The following is a 23,944-nucleotide window of genomic DNA, read 5'->3' as shown; positions in this document are numbered from 1 at the left end:
TTGAAGTTTAGCCATAGATTTTTAATGAGTTTGTTCCCAGGGTTGTTCATTTGTACATATAAACTGCTAATACCATATAATTAAAAGTACCATAATTTTCATAAATATGTATATGATATATGAAAATTAATGGTCTAGAGAAATGAGAAATAATAAACGAAATTATAATAATTATCTCTCCTGAAACCAGTTCAGACACACAGCTCACACTAGTTAGAGACACCAGGTTCTATTCTGTGTCATAGGGCAAAATATCATTGAAGACAAAGTAAATAACCACCAACTGTTTTATTCCTGAAGAATGCAAAATAAAAATTAAAAAGACCACAGACAATAAACGGTAATTATTTCATTTCCAGTTCTGTACATTGCTTTTTGGAGCTCTCATCACTGACTTTAAGGCAGCAAGAATGCATCTGCCCTGTGAGAGGACTTCAAAGGCAGTCCTCTTCACCAAATTAGTAGTGAGCCCTGTTTTAGTGTGTCACAGATCAGTAAAATAGCTTATGGATGGACAACTATTTCCATTTTAAATTTGGCACCCTAGATTATATTCTAGTTTCAACCCAAGAAATTAATCAATGGGAATACTAATGTGACTTCCACTAAGTCCAGTGTACCAAAGAAAGTTTCTACATCATCTACATCAGCACATTTCTGATTTTCATTGCGAGACAGACAAATCAATTCCCATTAAGAATCTTCTATCTAAATTAGATCCCGTTGTTTTCAGTTTACCTAAAGCTGCAGAATGTCCCCTCTCCAGATCTGCACGGTTTCAACATCTCTCAAAGATACCTGTCAGCCCTCAATGTTTCTTACATTTCACTATCTTTAATGCTTAGATTCAAAACTAGAAACAGTTAATATTTTACTCTGTATATGGCTTTTCGGAACAGTACAAGTGGCTTTATGGACCCCTGTTATCCTGCAAACTACTGTTGGGCAGCTATTGGTCTAGATATTTCGGTCATTAGCAAGAGAAGCTGCTAGTATCTTAAATTAAAATAGATCTTTGATTTCCCGCTAAGACCTCTAGAAAAGAAATTTACTTCAATTCTTTCCTAAAACTTTACAACTTTGTCTTCCCAGTACAAACTGGAGCCCTGGTGAGGCTGTCATTTGAACTGAAGCTGTATTGCAGCCTCTTTTGTTCTCTCCTCGCCTTAGATGCCTGCTTGCTGCCTGCTGGCTTGCAGGAGCGAGCGGGATGACTTGTGGTGACAGCTGTAAAGTTGTGGATGGGAGCAGAGAGAGGAAAAAAGCCCTTGTTCGGTTAGGAGGGGTTTTATATCTCTCTGTTTCCATAACTACACAGGAGGAGAAAAACATGCTTCTTTCATGCTTGTCTAGATTCAAAATTGCCTGTTGTCATCCTTTCATAGGTTCAGCACCTTTGCGGGTTGGTCTTAGTAGCATTTTCAGATTATTAAATGATTGTGAAATTTGTATATTGCCTTCACAGTTGAAATTTTGACTTAATCACTGTGTTTTCTGAGGTGTCCCTTTGTTTTCATTTGTATTTGAAATGTTTTAGCCAGGTCTTATCAACCATCTTCATTATGTGAAAGCCATTCAGCTCTCAAAATAGTCTTTATAAGCTTGCTTAATTCTTAGAGAGCCCATAAATTTTAATACTCATTAAATAAATCTTTGTCCTTTAATCTCAAGAGACTTCTTAAAAGCGTGTTTTTTTTTTTTTTATTCTGAGTTTGCTAAGGCAGCTACTTAAATACTTCCTGATAACTTGTTCCTCTATGAATATAAACATTTGCAGTTACATGTTTTCTTATATTATCAGCCAGTCACAGCTCGTATTCTCTTGCTATACTGTACAAACTCACTATTCAGGCAACATGGATGCTAGGAAGTGACTTTGCTAGGATTTATACAAAAATACTTAATATTAACAACAATACCTTCCAAAAAGTTTATTTAAACAAAAAGATTTAAAAATCAAGGTTTACCCTATTAAGGGGAAACATGAGTTAGGCAGAAGTGAGGAGGACATTTTAAAAAACATTTCCTAAACAGCTACAACACAGTTAGACTTCGAAAAATTTACAGCTCTTATAAAAGAAGAAAAAAAAAATCAATTATAAAGCCTTTCACATCTTTAAGACAGGTAGAATCTAGAGATTTGAAAATGTGATAAGTAGAGACATGTTGAAAGGAAATCTGACACAAATTATGGTTTTTTTTAACATACGATACCATGTTCCTAAAACTCATGGGGCACAAAAAATAGCTTATTTATTATTTTTTCCAAACATGTAGTCATTTATGATTCTTATGTAAGTTAGCAGTCTTGTATTTAACTATTATAATTACTTCTGTAATTGTGAGTGGACATGAGTGCAACCTCCAGCACATGCTGAAGCTATAGAGCAGGGAACCAGTTATTGAAGCAGAGTCGTTGGGTTGCAGACTACCCCCAAGGGAGGGCCCAGACTTGACTGGCAGTGTTTTCATTTTTTTTTTATTTTGCAGTATTTGGTTACACTTGTCTGTTCTGATGGTGTCTACCAAAAGAACAGTTCTCTGTCGTGAGGCGTCTGCTGGACCAAGAGATGCCGTCACATACATTTAACCCAGTGTGTAACATATGCCCAGTACTTAACCATCCCCTGAGTATGTAGGCCTAAATACTTAGATTTAGTACTTTATTATTTATAGATGATGTATAATATCTTCTGAAAGGGTGAGATTTCAATGCCAAAGATTTGAGTTGGTTTTACTTGCTTTCATTAGGCATCATATACTGCAGTATATAAATGCTAGAAAACAGGTGCATTACCAGTGGTCAGTAAAGATGTTTATTTCAAAGAATTGTGTTGATTACACTTTCATACATTTTAAGAAAAAACTAAGTTCTGCCCCTGTTGAAACTGGGCAGCACTGCCTTTGTTTACAATGGGCAGAGGAACCCCTCCTCCTTGCTAATTAATGTATCTTAAGCACTTTGAAGTCTTTGATTGTCAGGTATTACACCTTACAGTTGTTTTTTGTTGTTTTTTTTTTTTTACTCTAATACGTGCAATTTGTCCTGGATGCATCACTGATTTATTTTCAGAAACCCGTCTTATTTTCTTATTTTGGAAAACAAGCACTGTGTTTGACAGCTGTACGTATGCACACGTGTGGGACTGATTGCTGTTAATCCACAATTCTCGGCTTTTGTTCTTACACCACCAAAACTGGTCAGCGTTTGACTATTGCTGACATGTCAGGGAGCCTGTTGATTACACTATCAGTTTCACAGATGGGTGCTTCTTGTTCAAAGCCTTCAAAACTAGGAAACGTTTAGCTAATGCCTTGCACTACATAAAGAGATCAAAAAGGTCTAAAAGCTATCCGCTAGTTTTCTGCTACAAGCAATTAGGATAATACTGAATCCATCCCAGATTCATGTAGTAATAAATATTTTAGCCTTCCCTTAAGTGTGTATTGATATTCAGGGCTGCCTGCTGGTAAATAAAACAATCAGAACTAAATTTCTCTGAATCTGGGCTATTCTACGTTTCCAGCGCTCACGGTTGTTGGGTTGTTTTTTTTTTTTTCCTTCTCTTTCTGTCTCTCTCTCTCTCATTTTGTCTCCAGAGAAAATTATTGTCTGCCTGGAAATCAAGTTACAGTGCTAACTGAAATAGTGGCATGTTATATATGGAACAGGGGGCCAGGCTGGCAATTTGCTGGGATCCCCTGGGGTTTGTTTGCCTTGGCCAATATAGAACAGGCTGCAGCCAACTTTGTATTTAATCAGGGGTGAATCCTGAAAAAAAAACCCCAGCAGATCCAGATATGGGAAGTTGCATCTTTATCTCAACATCTCAGGGGGTATTTTTATGTTGGATCCTTTGGCCTTGCTGCTTGTCCTTGCATGGATCACAGCCTGTGCTGGAAAACTAAAGAGATCAGATTGTCTCCATATTTTTTCTCATTCTTTCTGTGCATCCACATATGTAATGTAAATGCAGTTCATTTTCAAACCCTGTCACATACACTCACTGTGCATTTGTAACCCTGTATGATTATAAATTAGCAGGCATGGATACCATAGAAGACTTTACCTTATAAATCAAAGCAGCAAAGGCATTCTAGCCCCCAAACTTACCTTTTTATTATTTTTATGCATAACTGTGATATCAGAATCTCTCCAAAGTTGCATTTAAAGTAGATTTTCTAGAAATTAGGGGTGTAGTTTATCTCTGAATATAGTCAGAAAATATGTTGAAATAGCTCTACAGCCTAATATAGGGAAATATCAACTCTGTAATGTGTGAAGGCATCCTTGAGGTACCTCCTAATGTCAGTTCTAGTGATGATAATAGCCTGAAAATTGGTTTCAAAACATGATGCAGTGACTTCCCTGAGTTTTTAATATATTTAGAAAGGCTCCATTTACACATAGAGTCGTAGTTGTCTTCCTCGAGTGAGTAATCACCACAGCTGACTTTGTTGACCCTTTCTCATCATTATAAGGTGAGAAGAATTTGTCTATATGAACAATAAAAAATTATTTAGCACAATAGGATATCTCATGGCCAACGATCCTTTGAGTAGAATTACCATATACAGCCACATATGTGTTGTTCAGTATGAGATTTAAAAATATTTTCCCACTCTCCAGCATCTGTTACTGTTTTCTTTAGCAGCACAGGTGTATAACACTGTCAACAAGACTAAGATCTAGACAGGTTGGTCTGCACTACAAAGTTCTACTGCCATAGCTGTATCAGCTCACGGTATGACAACTTCACACCTTGCATTTCACATTGCTGTGCTGACAAAACCCAGCAGAAGATGACTCTCTTTGCTTTTTGTTCAGAGGTAGGTGTAGCTGTGCCAGCAGCCATACCTCTCCATCAGCATATGCTCCATCTTCACTAGGGAGTGTAGCTGGGTAACAGAGACTCTGTAGGGCACGGCCTTGCTGAGCCTGTGCTTGTGGGCTGCAGGGCTCCTATAGTCAGTATTGAGCTTTTCTCAGTTCATTTTATCTGTCTTAAGAGCTTATGAACACAAGGCATTCAGGAGATGGCCACGAGCTGTTGAGCATTTTCAGATGCCCGTGGAACAGGATGGCATCCTGTGGAAACTCCGTAGTCAATACAGACTGGGAGAGGAGGACTGGACACACCAGTATCATAGGGCAGTATTTTGCACCTCCACCCAAGCCATTAGCAGCCTTGTCACTTTAGGGCACAAAGCAAGAGTGTTTCTCCATTTGTCTGCCTCCCCCATCTCACCAATAAAGGATCCTTATATAGGCAAGTCCCAGCTTTGTTACTCCCCCTTCTCCTTCTGCTCTTGATGAAGAAGTTCAACTGGATTTGAGATCCGGAAGGGAAAAGTGAAAGTATTTATCTGCAAGAGATTAATTTTCATGTTCTGTGCAAAAAACATTGAGTGGTGTCAGATAATTATCTAATCTCCCTTGGATCTATCTCCCTGGGTAGACACCCGTGGTAGTGCATCCTACCTGACTGAGTGCACAGAAGGGGCTAGGTTGTACATGAGACATGTTTCTGTCTCTGTTTGTCTACAGAGGCAGTCCAGATAACCAGGCATTTAATTTTTAGAGTCCAGGAAGGATACTGAAGATCACAAGATAATAGCTGAGACATCCTCATCTATTAATGATTCCACAAGGCTTTGCTCATTCCCATTTTTCTCTAATGCCATTTCATTTCAGGCCAAAAGAGAATAAGAGACCTATTTCTTGTCCTCAGTCCCAAGTAAGAAGCTGATCTCCAGAGGTGTGTACTTGTCTTTACACCACATGGAAGCTGCCATAACTGATGGTGTATTTGTCAGCTGGGAAATAACTAACCCCCTGCCTGATAATCATGGGAGACCCTAAGGGTTGATGTTCAGTGGTAGTTTGTCTGCAGTGTCAACATGCCCCAGGGGAGTGGAGAACAGCCTCAGCCACTGCAATGCCAGGTGTGTCTGCATAACTTCAGACTGGCCTAGCAAGGCAACTAGGCATTTAGTTGTTATCTCTATGTGCAGCTGCTTCAAGCCACGTGTCAACAGCGGGAGAGTAGATGGAGCAGTTTTTTGTGTCACTCTCCAAGCTTTGGAGTTCCCTGTGTCTGTGGATGTAGCAGTGAGGAGAGAGACTTGTCAAAATTGGCAAAAAGTCATGAATCCTTGTGTGGTTCGATAGGACAGGTTCACCATGGTACAAACTTTCCCATCACTCATAACTCCTGTTTGACTGCTAGGTCTTTTGCTTCATAATTTAATTTATTGTAGCTACACAAGCTCTACCTCCGTCTATCAAAATGAGCAATTGTGTGCAGTGCTGGCACTTAATGGTTAAAATGCTTGTTTTACATAACTAGAGCATAACCTTGGTAATTAATCTCCTTACTTATTAAGGCAAGAAAGTAATTGGATTTTCCTTCTGTTAACTTTTCTTGGCTTTCCCACATTTTCTGTCCCAGTCATGAAAGCATGGGGCTGTCTGGGCAAGCACTGATCTCTTGCATGTTCTTCACAAGAATAATTACTGATGTTTCATCACTTACCCTTTGCAGTTTTATAATAGGTTAGTTTTTCCAAGCAAATTTTTAAAAATACTGTTTGTAAAAAGTGTTCTATATTTCACAGCTCATTATATTTTAGCTCTTGCTGCCCCCTTTTAAAGCCTTATCTACTAGAATTTAAGTAAAGAGTTCTTCATTAAAAGTGGAAATAAACCTGAGAGCTTCCATCGTGCCACAGGAGTGTGCATTAGGGAGGATCTTTGACTGGGTATCCAGTCTCCATTGTGCTTGAAATACGGAATAAATAAACTTGGGGAATAAGTTCCTTGTTCATTTTTATATCTGATCATAATTAATTTTAAAAAAGATTCACTGTGTAATTTCTGTTCCCTTTACTTGATCTACACAATTACAGAGTGGTTCTTGGTCCTACATTTGATCCAAGGCTTGTGGGCTCTTCAGTTTAATTTGTAATTTGTCCATTAATTAAGATGAAGAAAATGTAGTGTGATGGGTGGAGCTGGGGACCAGGAATCAAAGCTTCCAAGTTCTTCCTGGCTCTGTTCCTGACCTGAGGAAAGTCGCTTACACCTTCTGGCCCATATTGTCTCTGGGATTCTCAATATAATTATGTTTAAATGCCCCCAAGCAATGACATGAAGGCTGATAATGGTAAGATAGAAAGTGCTTCCTTTCACAAGCTCCACAGAGACGTTCAGTTGCAGGTTTCAGGTCAAGTCCCCTTCAGGTTCTACTGCTGCGTGGCTCATGTAATTATGGAAGGCCATGGGCGTGTCTAGTGTGTACTTCTTTATGAAGAAAACATTTAACCAGTCTTTGACTGAGCATGATTTAGCATCAGTAATGATGAAGACAGAAAGGACTGACCTGATTTCTCCAGTCCCAACACATGTGTGCACCTGGGGCAGGAAAGAAAAACCCTTGCACTACGGATGTGAGAGCATTTGCTGTGATTCACTGAGGAGAGGGAATATCAGTGCCCACCCTGCTGAAACCTTGCACCTTAACTGTCCTTGCACTTCACATTCACCTGGATCTCTTAAAAAAAAAAAAAAAATCAAACGAGAAAAAAAAAAAAACCTTTGTAAGAACAAAGAAACCAGAGGAATAAATAACCACTAGGAAATGCCCAGCACATCCCTTTCTGAAGGTTTCAGGAAATTCCATTTGTTGGAGGAAACGCTGAAAATTAGGAGGAGCCCAGAAGAGGGACTAGCAGGAGACAGCTGAGATAATTTTTCACTGCCAGAACTGCACTGTGTTGTCTCTCCTTTTACAACTCATTGGCAGGCATTATTACCTGGTGAAAAAATTTGTTTTGCAACTCATCCTGAGTCCTCATAAATCATTAATGCCTGGCTAAGCACAGTGTGAGCATTACAAATACTCCAAGAATGAGGGCCCGTTCTGATATAGCCTTGTGTCCAATACTAATGCCTGCTAGTTATTTAGTAATACAAAGGAGCCTCAGCAAGGAAGATCGATGAATCAATGCAGTCTCCTGACTTCCTTCTCCTCTCCACCTGCCTCTTCTCTTTCTAGTTCAGAAACTGAGCTACAAAAAATACAGGACTGTTCATAGTCATCTCTCTGTGGAGAGCACTGCAACAAGTCAGGGGGGACAAAGAGGGAATTATGGCCTCCAAATGTCTATAGGAAAAAGAGGAGCTTCAGCTTCTGATTAGGGCTTGTTCTGATTTCTGGTTTTTTATGAGCCAAATTGCATCACTGGTCCAGACTGATGTTTTCTGGTTTGCGTCCATTAATGAATGCATGCAGTATAAAGCACACTGAAGTGTGTAAAAAGAATAGATAGAAACTGCCCAGGAACTGCAGGACTGGATGTAATTAAAGGGTGCTTAGTAAAGTCCAAGTAATCAATCCATTACCTGGGAGAGACATTTGGGGACTTAGATGCTCAAACCAGCTCTCACAATACTGGAGGTAGCATGGAGAGCACAACATCTATAGGTGCAGTGGCTGAACTTTGTGTCTTGTTATTCAGCAATCTTGGCCATAATCATGAGTTCAAGGATGGTCTCTACTGTCCTGCTTATCCTGAGCTCGCCTCTGAAAACACCCAGCCCCTTCAGAGTGCAACTAAACTCTGTTTCCTCTCTTCTCTCCTGGAGTGCAGGATTCATCTGTGTGGTTGCTATTCATACAGTTGTGCTCTTTGAACACTTAATAATTGATCATGACCTTTAAAAGGAGGGAGTGGAATGAGGTGAGATGGAGATTGACCCCCTTGTGTAAGTGTAATCTTAAACTTGTATTGTATGACTTAGTCTTGGCTGGAACCCTTGTCTTGAAAGGCTTCTGCAAGGAAGATGGTAAAGGGCTGCCACAGATACTGGAGAACAGGATCTTGAATACGAACTTGTGAAAAGTGCAAATGGAGATGGAGGACAGTAGTTGGGCAAATTTGAAAAGGGGATGACAGAAAACAAAAGTGAAATTAAGTAGGGGATAAGGGAGTATCAGAAAGTTTAGAGGGAAGAGTAACTGTCTTTAAGACAGAAATTTGGTCAGGAGGAAAATGTAGTTGCTTTAAGTGAAATTGGGAAAATGGACCAAGACAGAAAAATAAAGTCGTTCATATGTGAAAAGGGACAGAAAAATCGCCTCCAAAAATATGCAGCTAAGAAAGCACCTGGTGCTGTTCCTGTGAAACCAGAGACCTTAGTCACTTTGACCCTAAATCAGGTAGAACACCCCTTGTGTCCAAAACATCCTTGGTCTTTAACTGAGGCCTGAAGTGTTCATGGTCAAGTCAGACTTTAGGCACCACACTTCCAGCAAAAGCCCGAAACTTTCCTGCACTAGAGTGAACATTCAGTTCCCCTTTTAAATTCTGCTTAAAATGTATCATTGTAGTTTAGCTCAGATGAATTTGTTAAAAATAGTCCCTCCTATAGCACCCACAGGACAGAGTGGTTTATTTTCCCCTATTATAGATCTGACACAAGCCTGCTGTTATTTCTGTGCCCTCTCTAATGATCTGCTTGCTCTCCGGAGAGCACTGACCCATTTCAGCACAGAATAATTAGCCTTTCAGACACTACTGTGTTTCCATTAAATAGACATAAATGTGCAAGGTGACATTTATTTACTTAGGCCTGAAAAATGTGCACCACGGATGTTGGGTTTCTTTTCATGCAACAGTTGTATATTTGCATGCTTTCATGTTGTTTAACCACTAGTGCTGCACTGAAATGATTCCTGTTTAGTTTCACTGGGGAAGCAGGAGAACACAAACATTATTTGGGTCTTCATTTCACCATAAGGCCCTTCGGCAATGCTTTGGCAGCCCAGTGCCTGAGCCCAACAGTGGCATTAAATGTGGTTATAGTTACATGCTCTTCAGGTCCCTATTACTTTGTGTACAGAGGGACACCATGTAAAGAACTGTTGTTGATTTACAAAGCTGTCTGAAGAGGAATGTGTTCAGGGTGTTACACAAAAAATGAGAACCTTGACCTATTGCAAACATAAAATAAAACCAAAATCCTTTAGTATTTAAAATCAACTCTTTTATCATCTTGATCACTGGCTTCTGAACCACCAGACTATTGTCCAGGTGAAAAGTATATCATTCATCTTGATAGCCACTTTGGTCTGCAGAGTTGGAGGGAAGTCTTACCCTTAAAAGTCCAGCCAGCATATAAAACATGTAGGTTGTTTAGTAGTTCACATCCACACATGAAGACATGGCATGCTATTATTTCATTCTGTTAGTACCAATAGGCTTCATAAAAGGAGGCATCATGCAAGGTAGGTGCTTTATTGCAGGATGGAAACACTTTCATAGGTTATTTTAATCATTATGATTCTTTCATGATGTGTGAAAGTTGATTGTTGCTGTAAATGAAGCCATTGAAGGCTAAAAAATAAAAATGCTGTGATGGTAAAAATCCTTGGAGTGCAAAAAATGGGAATTGCTATAAAAGGCAGTAATTTATTCTCTGCGTGAGATTATTTTTTATCATAAGGATGCTTTTAAGCTAATTCTGAAACATATACAATTGTAGTCTATATAGCTAAGGCATATAGCAAGATACATTGATAATTTGGCTAATTTTTTTATGCACTGTAATTTATATATTATTTAGATGTACTATTTTATTATGTTAACTGAGAGGCTTAACACATTTTTACTATGTTAAGGATAAGTTATTTTTGCAGGTCTTGTGGTTTTATTATTTTGACCCATATCCAGTTCATATTGCATCATAATACCATATTTTTACTAATATTATTCTAGTATATTCAAAACTTATTTGCATTTGGATAGAAATTCATTAGCTCTTGATTTTTATTATAACAAATTATTTTAACTTTTCTGTGATAATGCATTCTCTGTGTTTCTGATTTGCTGATGCTGAAATATTTTGTTTTCATTTTTAACCCTTCCAAATTTAGGATTGTTTTTTCTTTTTTTCTGTATATATATTTCAGTTGTTTAGACCTACTGGTTCCTGCTTTTTTCTTTTTCTTTTTTTAATATGTTATGTTCGTAACTTCTGTCTGTGTTGAGCCAATCTTACCAACAAAAATATCAGTTGTTTCCTGTTTCTCTACTTCTTTACAAAAAAAAATGAAAAGTAAAAAGTAAAAATAAAAAACTCTTAATGGGATCCCTGGCACTGTCTGTCTTCTCTGTTCTGCAGAAATGTTGAAGGAGTTGAACCAGCAACGCAGAGCGAAAGAGTTTACAGACCTGAAAATTATTGTTGAAGGCAAAGAGTTTGAAGTCCACCAAAATGTTCTAGCTTCCTGCAGCTTGTATTTCAAGGACCTGATTAAAAGGTTTGCCTTCCTTCCAGCTGTGATCTGCTCTGTTCTTTTGTAGGGCGCATTTGTGTCGCTTTTTTTTCCTCCCCTCTCTTGCAGGTTTATGAAGATTGAATCTCCTGTCACAGAGCCAGTAGCCATTCTTTCCACCTCCTCTGAATGTATTTCCAAAGTGAGACTCAGACCCATTTGTTACACATCTGACTCGTACAGTGTAATTATTTCTGATGAGTAGAGGCTGGTTTTGGCCGAAGAAGGTGTTCCACCACTGAGAGATCTAAGATTTAAACTCAGCTGCTAATGGTGATTCAGACCACAACTAAAAACTGTTGCTGTCAATGTTTTAAAGGGACTGTGTCACATATGACAAAAGTCTGTCCTTTGGGCTACAATAAGCCATCAGCATTCTGGTGAACGATGCTGAGACATCGTGCTAATAAAGCATTTTGAGGATTGTAATCCCTTCACCCTGAAATCTTTGTTACATGCTTTTGTGTGGCTTTTATGGGCAAAGGGATTGATATTTTTATTATTTGGGGACTTTTAAAAGAAAAGACAACTGATGAATTTCTCTAGAAAAGATTGGAAATAAGACGATTTTCTGGTCAAAATATAGCTCAGTCTGCATGTTAGATGAAGGGTAGTTTTTTCCTACAAACACTCTAGCTTAGGGTAGGTACAATATGTACATTTTCTAAACATTATGTCTCCGCCTTCGCATTTTCCCCCCTCTGTTTCTAGCTGATTGATTCTAAACAGTGCATGATAATCTTTTTTTTCCATTACATTGATTTTTCAATTTGTATGCTTCATATACTTGCATAGGAATAAATTGGTACTCTCGTATTATTAGTAAGTTAGAGTAGCAAGTAGGGAGAAAAAAAAACCATGAGGATAACTTTCATTTTTCTCTCAATCATCAGCAAATTAATGCAGCTGCTGATTTTGCCTTGCAGTATTTTCCTGAGCAGACTGAGCCTGGACTGTGCTAAAAAATGGGATTAAAGAACATTTTGCTTGCTTCAAATCCTGTATTTAAATTTTGCCAACTAACACAATAGTGACTGTATTTTATTTCAGGATGGCATAATGGCTGGTATCTCCTTTCAGTGTATTATGTCCTTTTGCACAAAGCTGGTTTTATAATTATGGATATATATTACATTTCTATGATATAACTGTGCTGACTGCCTTATCAATTATTCATAAAAAATATGTTGGCCTAGGAAGCATGTCTTTTCCCCTCTGTAAATCTAATGATTGCTAGCTGTAGCTATGCCAGATCTCTCCTGTCCTTTCTCTTCTGTCTGCTCATTATCATTTAATTGTTAAGGCTACAGTATATGCTTTTTAGGGTGATAAGGAGTAGAGTCTACAGGGAAGGAAGAATCTTAGAATCAGTTTACAGAAATCCAATAACTGACTGGCCAAAGACTGTCATTTGGATTTTGCTGCGAAGACATCTGCTTGTGTGCAGAAGTCACCAGGCAGCATCTATTTCTAGAACACTGAGGAATCTTGCTACTTTATTATTTAGTTATCAAATGGAGATATACTTTAGATTGATCACTGCCCTGATATGAACTCATTTAAAAAAACAAACGCAAACTTTTTAAACGCTCTGAAAAGAGACTATGAAAGCAAAACCCTAGATTTCAGCATTTATTGTCTTTCAGCTGCTCACATAAGGCTCACGTGCATTATAAGAAAAAAATAGTGCAAGGTTTAGCCCATTTGCCAACCTCACCACTCTTTGCCTTCTTTCACATCATCATCAGCAATAAATATTCCAGAGGTCGATTTATGTCCACAGTCACGTCTCTTCATCCCAGTTGTCTTCCATATATAACTTCAGTTGCACACATGTAACCTTGATGAAGGCTAATGGAGTTGCACAGGTGTATCCAGGGCAAAAACACCTTTATTACTGATGATGATGCTTGAATAAGGAAAAATCCAGCTTGATGTCTAGTTGAGTTTGCAAAACTGTCAAGTGAGAAAAACAAATATTCACCTGTAAACTGAGCGAATGTGTCTTTGCAAGACAATAAACTCAGGGCTGTGGGGTGGAATTTCTAAAGACTTGCTTTTTAGAGGATACTTGCAATGTTAAGCCTTATCCTTTTAGAAACCCCATGAAGTCAATGACAGTCAAGGACTCAAGTTGTAAGAGGCACTCAGTATTTTGTAGGATCATGCCCTTAATAATACAGAACCATTATAGTTCACAGAGTCAGTATGTTTATAAATATGTCTAGAATCCTGTCCTGATATTTGTTAGCGGCTCCTTTGACATAGTACTTAAAGCTTTATGTGATTAATATTGCACTCTTCATGTTATTATAGAAATCAAACCGAGAAATGGCAGTTTTTCTTAAAGAATAAAAGAGATCTCTTCATATTAAATATAATACAAAGGCCCTTTCAATGAGTTCATGATAGGGTTAAACTCTAATGCCATTCCAACAGAAGGTACTCATGGGTCACCAGAAACATCAATGAGAAGATGACCTATTCATGAAGGTGCTATGTGCATCCATATAAACATGCAGAAAAGTAATATCTTTCAGAGTATTTACTTCAGCTGTTCTTTACCACAGGCTAGTTATTGTTAACCTCATGTTCTGCCATTGATTCCACTGTGTGTTGGAGTTGGTATCTGATGGTAGAATAGCAAGTAGTGTCTCAAAAGAATAAAAGGGAAATGTTCAAACCAAACAAGATTAATTATCCCTTCTTCAAAAAAAACCCAAAACATAGACAAAAAGCATAATAAAACTAGACTTATTGCCCATCTTAAGGAAGGCTATTTGATGACTCATAGCAGGGGAAAAAAATGTTGGTTTTATTGCACTGTAGTGAAAAGATGATAGCCGTGTTTGATTGACCAATTCTGAAGTTATTTATTATTTATGAAACAAATTTGATAATAAAACCACCTTTTGAAACCCAATTATTTTCTCAGAAAATGGTTAATCCTGCAATGTGCTGAGCATTCTGGTTCATCTAGAAAAGTTCTTGTTCCATGTGATTTACCTTCTAGATATATGAGCATGACCCTTTTCAGGCTGGGTTAGTCCAGTCCTGAGCCTAAGCTCAGCACTGTACCAAGCACTGTGCTCTTGAAAGTGCGTTAACCAGTCCCCATCAAGAGTTCCCCAGCACTCTAGCCTAAACCAGGACTCAACATTCATCTCCCTCCCACCAGCAGCTGACCATAAAAAAGAATTTTAATCAATGCAAAATCATCTGAAAAGGATTAGGTATATTAGGAACAGCAGGTGTGATGTTCCTGATGCTTGTTTCAGTTCACTGTGCCCATGAAGGGAGAAAAGTGAGGTGCAGGGGAAGGATGGGGATGTGTGAAGATGGGTACATGCCCAACACTGGTCCCACAGTAGGACATATCACAATAACCTCAGGGGCTGTTGAGCTATAGTTGACAACCTCAAGACCAATTTTATACAATATTAAACATAATTGGAGATTGCTAGGTTTCCTTAAGTTCTCTTCATAAAATCATCTTCGAAGTACATTCTTTTTTGGGTGAATATTTAAACCTACGTTATGACAGGTATGGGGTTGAGTACTTGGCCTTACTGCTTGCTCCTTCAGGCATAGAGCCTACAGAGGAGTTGATATACTTTATCTGCACTTACGGAAATCATATGGTTTGTCAGCTTCTTCAAACTGTGACCCATACAAGATTACTACAGTATAGGACTGCAGGAGAAAATGGATTATAAATAGCAGCTAGAATAGGGTTCTGTCCCCTAAATGCCATCTTAGGTATTTTGAGTGCACCACCAGCCACAGTTGCTTCCAAGCTGCCTGACTTTGGCCTCTAATTTGCACCTATATTTTAGGTAATCAGCCTTCCCAAAGCAAGGGCCTAATTTATGGTACAGGCAATGAAGAGAAACACCTTCAAGGCTTCCAGAAGGAGCTTTTTCTCCTAATTCAGGTACCTATGTGCAGGCAGGTAGGAGAACCCTCTGGAGCAATGAGAGGTTCTTAGCTCTCGCTGTTAGTCAACCAACATTAAGGCCCAAGGTTTAGTCTAACCTCACCTTCTAGACTACTGCTATAGTCTGCAGAGGGGGAGACTGACCTCTCCAGGAGGCAAGTCCTCTCACCATAAAATAGGTGTCTAAGATAGGAGGTGAAGGAGGAGGCTATCCCTCTCTACTATTAAAAAGAGAGACAAGGTGATTTGCTTAGACTATAAATTATGATCGGTCTTACATTGCTTTCTTCAGGTCCAGCCTAAGCTGGTTATCTAGGCTTCCTCAGCAGCCGTGAGGGAAGACAGGAATATCCGTAGGGTGATTCAATCCCACCTTGTGATAAATAGCATGAATTGTCTTCTGGAAGTGCTCATTTTTCATTGCCCAGAGAGAAAGGCCAGTCACCCAGCCTGAATCGTAGTTGGCTAAAAGTACATGAATGATTCCTTCCAGAAACTAATGTTTGTGTTAATGTCACATACATATGCTTAAATATGTACACAGAAAGAAAAAAACAGATCAGGATCCATCAAAAAACCCATCTCCAAAATGCCCCTCCTGCAGAGCACAGATTTTCTTATTTAAACCATTCTTCATTTGGGGGAAGAGAGAAATGAGCTCTGTGTCTTTGTATCTCCCCTAGAAGAAATGGTGGAAGGTGTGTGTATGTTCTGGAAGGAAGGAAGGAAGGAGTGGAAAATCCCATGAAGAGGCATCATTTTTTTCCAGCTGTATTTGGGATAGACAAATATAGCTGCTGGATAAATGGAATGTCTGGTATTTCTGTAACAAAGAGAGTTTCACCGGAACATTTTAATTTGCTGCTTTCTTCTTCTCAACCCAGCCCAAAGTGCTGGAATCTCTACCATATATGACATTAATAATCAGAAGCATTTAACATAAAAGTCTCTTCTTTGCCAAAATACTGACTTTTATAAGCAGACTTTAGTTTTATTTCTCTGTGGTCAGTTACTAAAGATACACAGATCCTGTCCTACAAGCTTTATCTTTTCAATATTTGATTTTAATGATGCTTTCTAATCTTGAAGTCATCCTGGTTGCCTGATTCCACTAGCACAGAGCAGTAAGTCACATACACAAAGAGATTTGATAAGAAGAAGCAAGCATTTTTGATGCAGTGTAATCTGGCAACGCTATGTTCATCATTCTTTTCCTAAGGAGCAGAGCCAGTGACTTCATGGCCAAATTGCTTTTCCACAATACCTTGACTCTTTTTGCAAGTGTTCAGATTTTTTTTTTTCTTTCCTAAAATAGGGTTGTATATACTCTCTGAGGGCTTGAAGGCAGGGCAGGAGGGCAGGAGAAGTGAAGCATTTAGGGTGAGACGACCAAATTTCTTTTGCTTTACACCTATACTGAAGACAGAGATGTCATTCTGCATTTTACACCATTGTGTGGAAAGGCAGCATTTGGATGCAAGACAGAGAAACCTGCCACTATCCATCTGAAACAGTCTGACAAAACTGCAGAAGCATTAAGGTGTCTGGAAAACAGACTGTCTGGTTTGTGTTTACGTTGTAAAAAGCCCAAAATGAGAAATAGCAGATGAAAGAAAAATCTACTCTTAGTGACCCCTTCGTGTTTTCCTGCTTATTAAGAACCATGCTTTTAACTCCGGGAGAGAAGCAGGCAGCATTTCTACATCTGCATGCTTCAGCTCCATTGTAGAACAGAATGAATGTGGAAACAAATTATAACGTTTCTTTGAAAACAGAGAAATAGGAAGTTAAAAATATGATGTTTGTTTCAGGTGCCAGGAGAGGTATATTGTGCCTAGACATACAGCACCAGTGGTTTCTGTTAAACCACTTAAGGGAATCTATGAGAGTGGGAGGTTCATGGGACTATAAAATATTCTTCACCCTTTACTGCCAGGGTGCGGGTGTAAATTAGGCTATGGATGCCATTTTTGCCTTAAACAAGGGACTGATAATTGCTGTGTGTTGGGCACAAAGTCTTGGCACGGGAAACAGCTTTCTGCTTTCGGTGGCCCATTTCCGTGAGCGTGCTTCGCTTGCTCTGCCTGGCCGAGCAGCCGCACTCCCGCCCGCGTGTCGGAGCTGCCTGCTGGGTTTCAAATTTTGCAGCTGCCAGGCCTTGGAAAACATGTTTTCATCAAGCAAAAATGTATGGTCTTCCACATAAATGAATTGCAGCTTACAAGTATTCAATGGTGTTGCTGGGCTGCCTCGCTAAGGCACTGCCACAAAACCCATAGCAGGCATTGCAGCCTGGCTATTTCTAGCCTGGGGAGCGTGGCCATGGATTAGAAGGGTGAGTGGCTTGGGCTGGATGCTGGTCTGAAAGGAGGGACAGATTGATGGGCCCTGCTCTAAAGAGAAACCGTGGCAAGGAGGACAGAAAGGCTCCTTTTCAAGCCTTGAGGTGCAGCACAGAAATTAAGCTTCTGTCTCGTAATGGCTGCAGCTTGCAGAGGCACCGAGCAGAATCACTTAACCTCGTGCTCCACTCTCTCATTGACAGCATCTCTATTTACTGTAGTTTGGGCTTCTCGCTCACATAATTTCTAGACACAACTACAAATCCTGCAAATCTTATCCAAGGAATGACAGACTAATCACCTCTCTTGCTCTGGCTAGACCTATCTGCAAGCCATGCAGCTGTCATACAAGCACTCATAAGATGCCGGTGCTGGTGACCTACCTATATTTATTTACATCTCACAGCCCTGTCTAGGCTCAACTGTGTTGAAATTTAGGGGTGAAAGGGAACAGTTATCTAACGAGGTGCAGTTCAAGCTAAATGGATCAAAGACAACGAAAAAACTTCCACGGCGTAGAAACTGAAGCTGTGTTCTTGAAAGCTGTCATTTTTGGGCCATTTCCAAAAGCCAGGCTTGCCCTAAAACACGGGTAATCAAATTTCCGACTCCAGCGTGCTCACAGGTAGCTCCAGGGATCAGCAGTTCACTTCCTTTCATTTAAATCATCAAGGATTAACCACTGCTGGATTGGAATAATGAATTTGAATTAATATGACCAGGTTTTGATCATATCAGATCACGATCCCCTCTTTTTGCTTGCATAGCACTAAGCTTCAGTGACTGAAGTACTCCGAGCAGTTCTGGGGGGTGGTGTGGGCAGGGATTGATGGGGTGAGAAGAGCTACCTGCCCTTTCCCGCATATACTGTGGCCATAGATGATGCGATGTATTACCTTTCATTGATGTCCAGAGAACAGGTTAGCTTTACGTATACTGTAGAAGAGCACTAGCAACACCCTGTAGCTGAGCAAGAAAGAAACAGTGCTGACAGAATTAATTCTAATTACTGAAATGCTGATTGGGATCTTCGGGCACTACCATAATCATAGTAGTCGTAATAAATAATAATTGTGGTTATCATTATTTTATTATTATTTTCCCTCTAGACATTACAATGATGAGAAAGAGCCTTGGATAGACTTACCTAGATAATTACTTGTATAAATTTCACCACATTCCTAAGAAACAGATTTATTAGCTGCATAATGCCAGCTCTCTGCTAAGCTGGTTTTTGATAGTGTAATAAATATCATTAAAACAAATCAGATAGGAGTTGGTTAAGGGGGTGAGCTTTAACTTTGATGAGAATAAATTTTTTATTCTGTCATTTTATTTTTAATCTTCCTTCCTATATAATCCACCAAAACCTGCTTGCATCTTTTATTTACTTTTATCAAATAGTATTTCTCACCCCAGGCTATTTTGCCACATATTTGCTGAATTAGGCTGCCAGAGATACTTGCAAACAAGTTAGATCCCACGCTGTTAGTAAGTTGGCCCAGTTTTTTTACTTCTCCACTAGTACCTTGTGAGATTCAGTTTATTCTCAGCCCCTAGCAAAAGTCTAGGTCATGAAATGCTGTTCTTCCAAGGGCACTTGCTATTCACTTCTTCATTCACTTGCTAGTCGTTTAAGCCAGCATCTTCAAACTCGTCATCTTCTTTCTTAAATCTCAGCAGGGAGGCAGATTTGTGCCTCTGACTGTGATCTCCGACACTATAGCGTTACAGACTGCCACTGATCCCACGCCTTTAGAAACAGTCTTGACCGAGCAATTAGATTGTGTTCCATCAGTGAATAGCATTAAGGGTATATAGGAGACGTGGTTCTTTTGTTTGTTTTATTTTATTCTGGCCATGTTGTCCGTGAACAAAAGCATTTGCTGTTAATCCCATTGCTCGTCTTGGTTTGTAATGATCATTTCTGTGATGGTGATTTAGCAGGAGCTGCTAGTGCATGCCCAAGCTCACAGACATTAATTTTCCTGATTTTGTTCTGATAGAGAAGGTGCAAACTGGCAGCATTTGACCCTAATAAGTTACACTAGTCTTGCCAAATTTTGTTTGCCTGGAACAAGGAATACTATTTGTATCAACATCCTGGTAAAAAGCAAGCAAATGGATTTGTTGGTCAGGTAAATTTTCATGACAAATTTGCAAGCCTGTGTTTAAACAATGTAATTTATTTAATCTTGTGATTTTACTAGTTCTTTATCGTAATCATACAATAGCACCATTACAGTATATATTTTCTTCTCTCATGAGACAGATGGATAGTGGCTGAGGCTCAAAGATAATATTTATCTACAAGATAGTATAATGAAGGCAGAGATTTGCAAGTTAATACATTTTGAGCTGATAAAATAATTCCAAAGGAGAAGTGATGCTAGGGTGTAATTTATTTTTTTAAAAATCCTATGTAATAGAACATTCAGTGCCTTATGACATACATACTGCAATGATGTTGCTCTATAAATGTCCCTTCCTGTCATCATTTACATGATTGATTACCTTGCAGCTGCATAAGCTTGAATAACTCAATAAATAACCTGTTACCTCAGTATGCACATGCATCTTGGTGCATGTGTCATGGAAATGTATGTTGGTATGTTTAGGCATCTATGCTTTTTACCTCATGAGCATGTAATTATGATAAATCAAGCTCTTCAGTACAAAATACAACTTTCCATGTAGAGTGCTGTGTCTCTTCTGTTCATAGCTGAAGGTTGGCTATAATATAACAAAGTTTCTTTGCTGCTTCTCCCAAGATAAATAGATATGTGGGTTTTGAACCATTAATAACTCTGAAGATGATGAAAAGTCAAATAGTGGACAGTTAAGATGCAGCAACATTGCAGTCTCTTCTTTGCCTGGAGTTTCAATGCTTTAAGGACTATGTTCCACAGTAAACAACATGTTCAGTCTAAATTGTATAGACTTGAACAGGAGTTTCTAATGAGCACATAGCTAACAGACTCTTAAGCCTCATGAGAAGTTGCCTCTCCTAGTCTGAAATCCTTTCTTTGATAATCAAAATAATATGACAGAGATAAAAAGAAGTAGTTTCTCTTCATTTAAGTGCTTCATCTTACACAAAAATATTGGTCTTCCTGTTTTCTGGGGACCAAAACACTGTCCAGGGAAAAAAGCAATTTTTTTTTTGTCCTATCTAACTGGGTAGCAAATATTTTGCCCTAGTGGAATGGGAACACAATTAATGTATGGTAAACATTTATGTTCCTAATTATGAAAGCAAGCCAGCAAGATTGGCGTGTAGAGCTGATGGGGCAGATCCTGGGGGGGGCGCGAGGTGGAGAGGCCAGCAGGCAGCTGGCTGGGGGGACAGGCCGTTGCTTTGGTCCATACAAGGAGGGACCAACCCCAAAATATGGGCTTCAGATGCCTCAGTCCAGGTAGAGCTGGAGCTCCTGCCTGCATGCAGGTAGTCCTGTAGCATCCCATTAGATCAAACATGTGCTTTTAGTGGAGGATATTCAGATTCCTGAGTTGTATGAGATCCTGAGCAATAGATAAAGATAGCAATTTTTTTTTACTGCACTACAGAATCAGTGTGAATTCCTATTTCTTAAAAATAATTCTGAGTGTAATATGAAGAAAATTGAGGCTATATTATGGAGCTAACTCTTTGCCAATGTCTCCTGTTGGGAGAAGCAGGTAATGCTGATCAGCTCTCCGTTCACAAGAAGTGATGGACCTTGGAGAGACAGAAAGAAAAGGATACACACCAAGTCCCATGTGTCTGGGGAAAGATCGCAAATGATAATTCTGAATGTGTCTTTATTTTAAAAGATAATCATTTATTTCAGTGCCCTTTTGGAGCACAAAGCTAAAATATATGTCATACCTTTGAGTCTACGGCACAGTGAGTCATATGGCTTCGAATGTAAATAGGTGTCACAAACTCTGTCAGTCCTCCTGTTCCCAACCAGGCAGCCTGGGAGGAAGCTGAACCAACTGTTCCTAGGCAGTAATGTACATTTACATAAAATGTTTCACATTTTTCATGTTTATTCCGTGCAGATGGCTCCATTTTGAACATCCAGAATTTGTTTTGACTTTGTGACTATAGCTTGTAAACAGAGAGTTGGCTGGCGTCTGTACCGGGTATAGGTAGCTTTTCATATTTGATCTAAAATTGAGTGAGGCTGTAGCCAAACCATTAGTCAGTCAAAATAATGTTGCAAGCTGGTTAAAGGCAGCGTATCCAAACCATGAGGGAAGCCTGAATTAGAGGCAGTAGTGCTGTCCATAAATTGACAAATTGATGCGCTAGCAGTGTTTCACCTACACAGCTACTTTATCCAGACTCTAAATGCAGCTTCGCAAATCAAGGCATCTCACTATTAAATGTTTTGAACTGAATCACACAGACGTTCTGTTACATGAAAGCGTTGATACAAATAATGCAGGGAAAATGCATAGATATACATATATTTATAACTCAACATGCAGAAAACTCGGTTGCATCGCTATTAAGCATGAAAACTCTAGTGCTGATTCTTGTCTGCGTGTATTACATGTTTGGAAATTATTTTCAGGGACAAATGAATACCAAATATGTAAAGTTGTCTACTTTCTTTTGTCAGTTCCACTTCTAAATCTTGCAGATGAGGTTTTAGGGTTATTTTTCCTTCTATCAGAATTGAAACATTTTAGCTCTTCTCTATGTATTAGTTAACAGAAAGCGACACTGATTTTGATTTGTTATTTGAGAGTGTAGTCGGGCCATCTTTTGCTTTAAAAGGTTCCCTGTGCCTTTGTCTTCTCTATTTTAACTAATTAAGTTGAAGGATAAGTAGCCGGAGTATATTCAAAGGCCTTGGCTTTATGTTGTTAGACCTAATTATTCCAGACAATACAAAATACTTTTCAGTAACTCTCCCCTTACCCATTCAGAGTGTATCTGTGCTTCCTGCTTATCTGCGGATTCAGTTCTGCTTGCACATTGCTCAGGTCTGTCACCTTGCTGGAGAAATACATGATTTGTAAATCTGAAAGAATTCCCCAACAGCTACCATAAAATTAAGCTGTTAAAGAGCTCTTGGAGCTTGTTTAAATGTAGACCTAAACAAACCTCTTTGCTGTTTAGCTCAAGATAAATCTTTTTAAAAGTCCTGTTCTAAATCACTTCCCAATTTTAATGAGTTTATATATCAGCCTTTGCCAGATTTTTACTGTAGCTATTCTCCCAGATTACAGCCATGATAAAGTAAGGACTAAAATTGTTTATTATATATTATTCTTCAGAAGCAAAACTTTTTCCCCCAGAGGCTGTTGGGAGAGCTATTGATTTTCTGCCACAATGTGAAATGTGTGACCTTTATAATATGAGCAATGATTACAAGACCAATAAAATGACATCATTCTGTTTAAACTTTAGAGTTCGCAGGGCAAATAGCAAAATGTACCACATTTAATGATGTCCACGGACAATAAGTGTACATTGCCTGGCTTCAAGTGAGACTGAAACATGAAGCAGGCAGGCTCTTCATCCCCAAAATACCCCGTGTTTGTGCCAAGAGTAGGGGAGCAGGAGTGTTTGTACCAGGTAGAGCTGTGTCTTTTCCCAGCTCTTCAGGCAAAAAGTCAGTGCTTTTCTGAGAGCAGACTTTTCTAAATGTTTGCATGTATCTATGCCACTGACAAAACTCCTCCTGATGTGATACAGGATGAGCTATTTGGGGCACAGCTGTACACATTCGTACAGATTTTCCCCAGTTCACTGCATATGCATTTACAGGACTAAATTCTATTCTTGTAATACAGCTTTAGCCGCTTCATTGCAGTTCCCCTAGAGTAGCTGAGAGAAGGCTCCATCCTAAATAGATGAAGTATAACTGCACAGAGCATATTGATATCTAATACACATGAAAACAAGGAACACAGAACGCTTTAGTCAGGCTTGGAGGGGGATGCCACAACCTGATTCACTGAAATAATTTCAAGAATAAATCTACGGAATTGCCCACTTCAGTCACATCAGTCTGTTTCCGCACATTATTTTCTTCTCTTCCTTCAAACACTCATTTTTGATCCATTAGGTCCTGCTTCAACCAATTCCCTGTCCATTCTCTAGCCCATACGAAGCCAGATCCCAAGCATGGAAACCAGCACAACAGTACAACATATTCAAGGCATCACAGAGGAAGGAATAGGGATAATTTTCTTTCCCATTTCTGGCTCATTGTGTAATATCAATAATCTCTGTAGCTTTGTATTATACTTGCCGTAAGTGGCTCTAGTGATTGATTAAACACCTTAGCTTTTCTTTGGCGTTTAATCAATCGCAGCACAGTTTATTG

General features: G+C 39.1%; 1 protein-coding gene across 3 annotated transcripts in view; it reads left to right on the top strand.

Moving 5' to 3' along the window:
- Positions 1–23,944, top strand: part of KLHL29 (kelch like family member 29) — a 403,271-nt gene that overhangs the window by 316,911 nt on the left and 62,416 nt on the right. For all 3 annotated transcript variants that reach the window (XM_074861476.1, XM_074861475.1, XM_074861474.1), the window contains one exon: positions 11,186–11,324. In XM_074861476.1, coding sequence (XP_074717577.1) covers positions 11,186–11,324 — 139 coding nt within the window. The remainder of the gene's footprint in view (positions 1–11,185; positions 11,325–23,944) is intronic.

This window comes from Strix uralensis, chromosome 3, assembly GCF_047716275.1.
Source record: "Strix uralensis isolate ZFMK-TIS-50842 chromosome 3, bStrUra1, whole genome shotgun sequence".
Classification (NCBI taxonomy): Eukaryota; Metazoa; Chordata; class Aves; order Strigiformes; family Strigidae; genus Strix; species Strix uralensis.
Note: the sequence above shows the minus strand (reverse complement) of the source record. Positions and strands in the feature narration are given on the sequence as shown.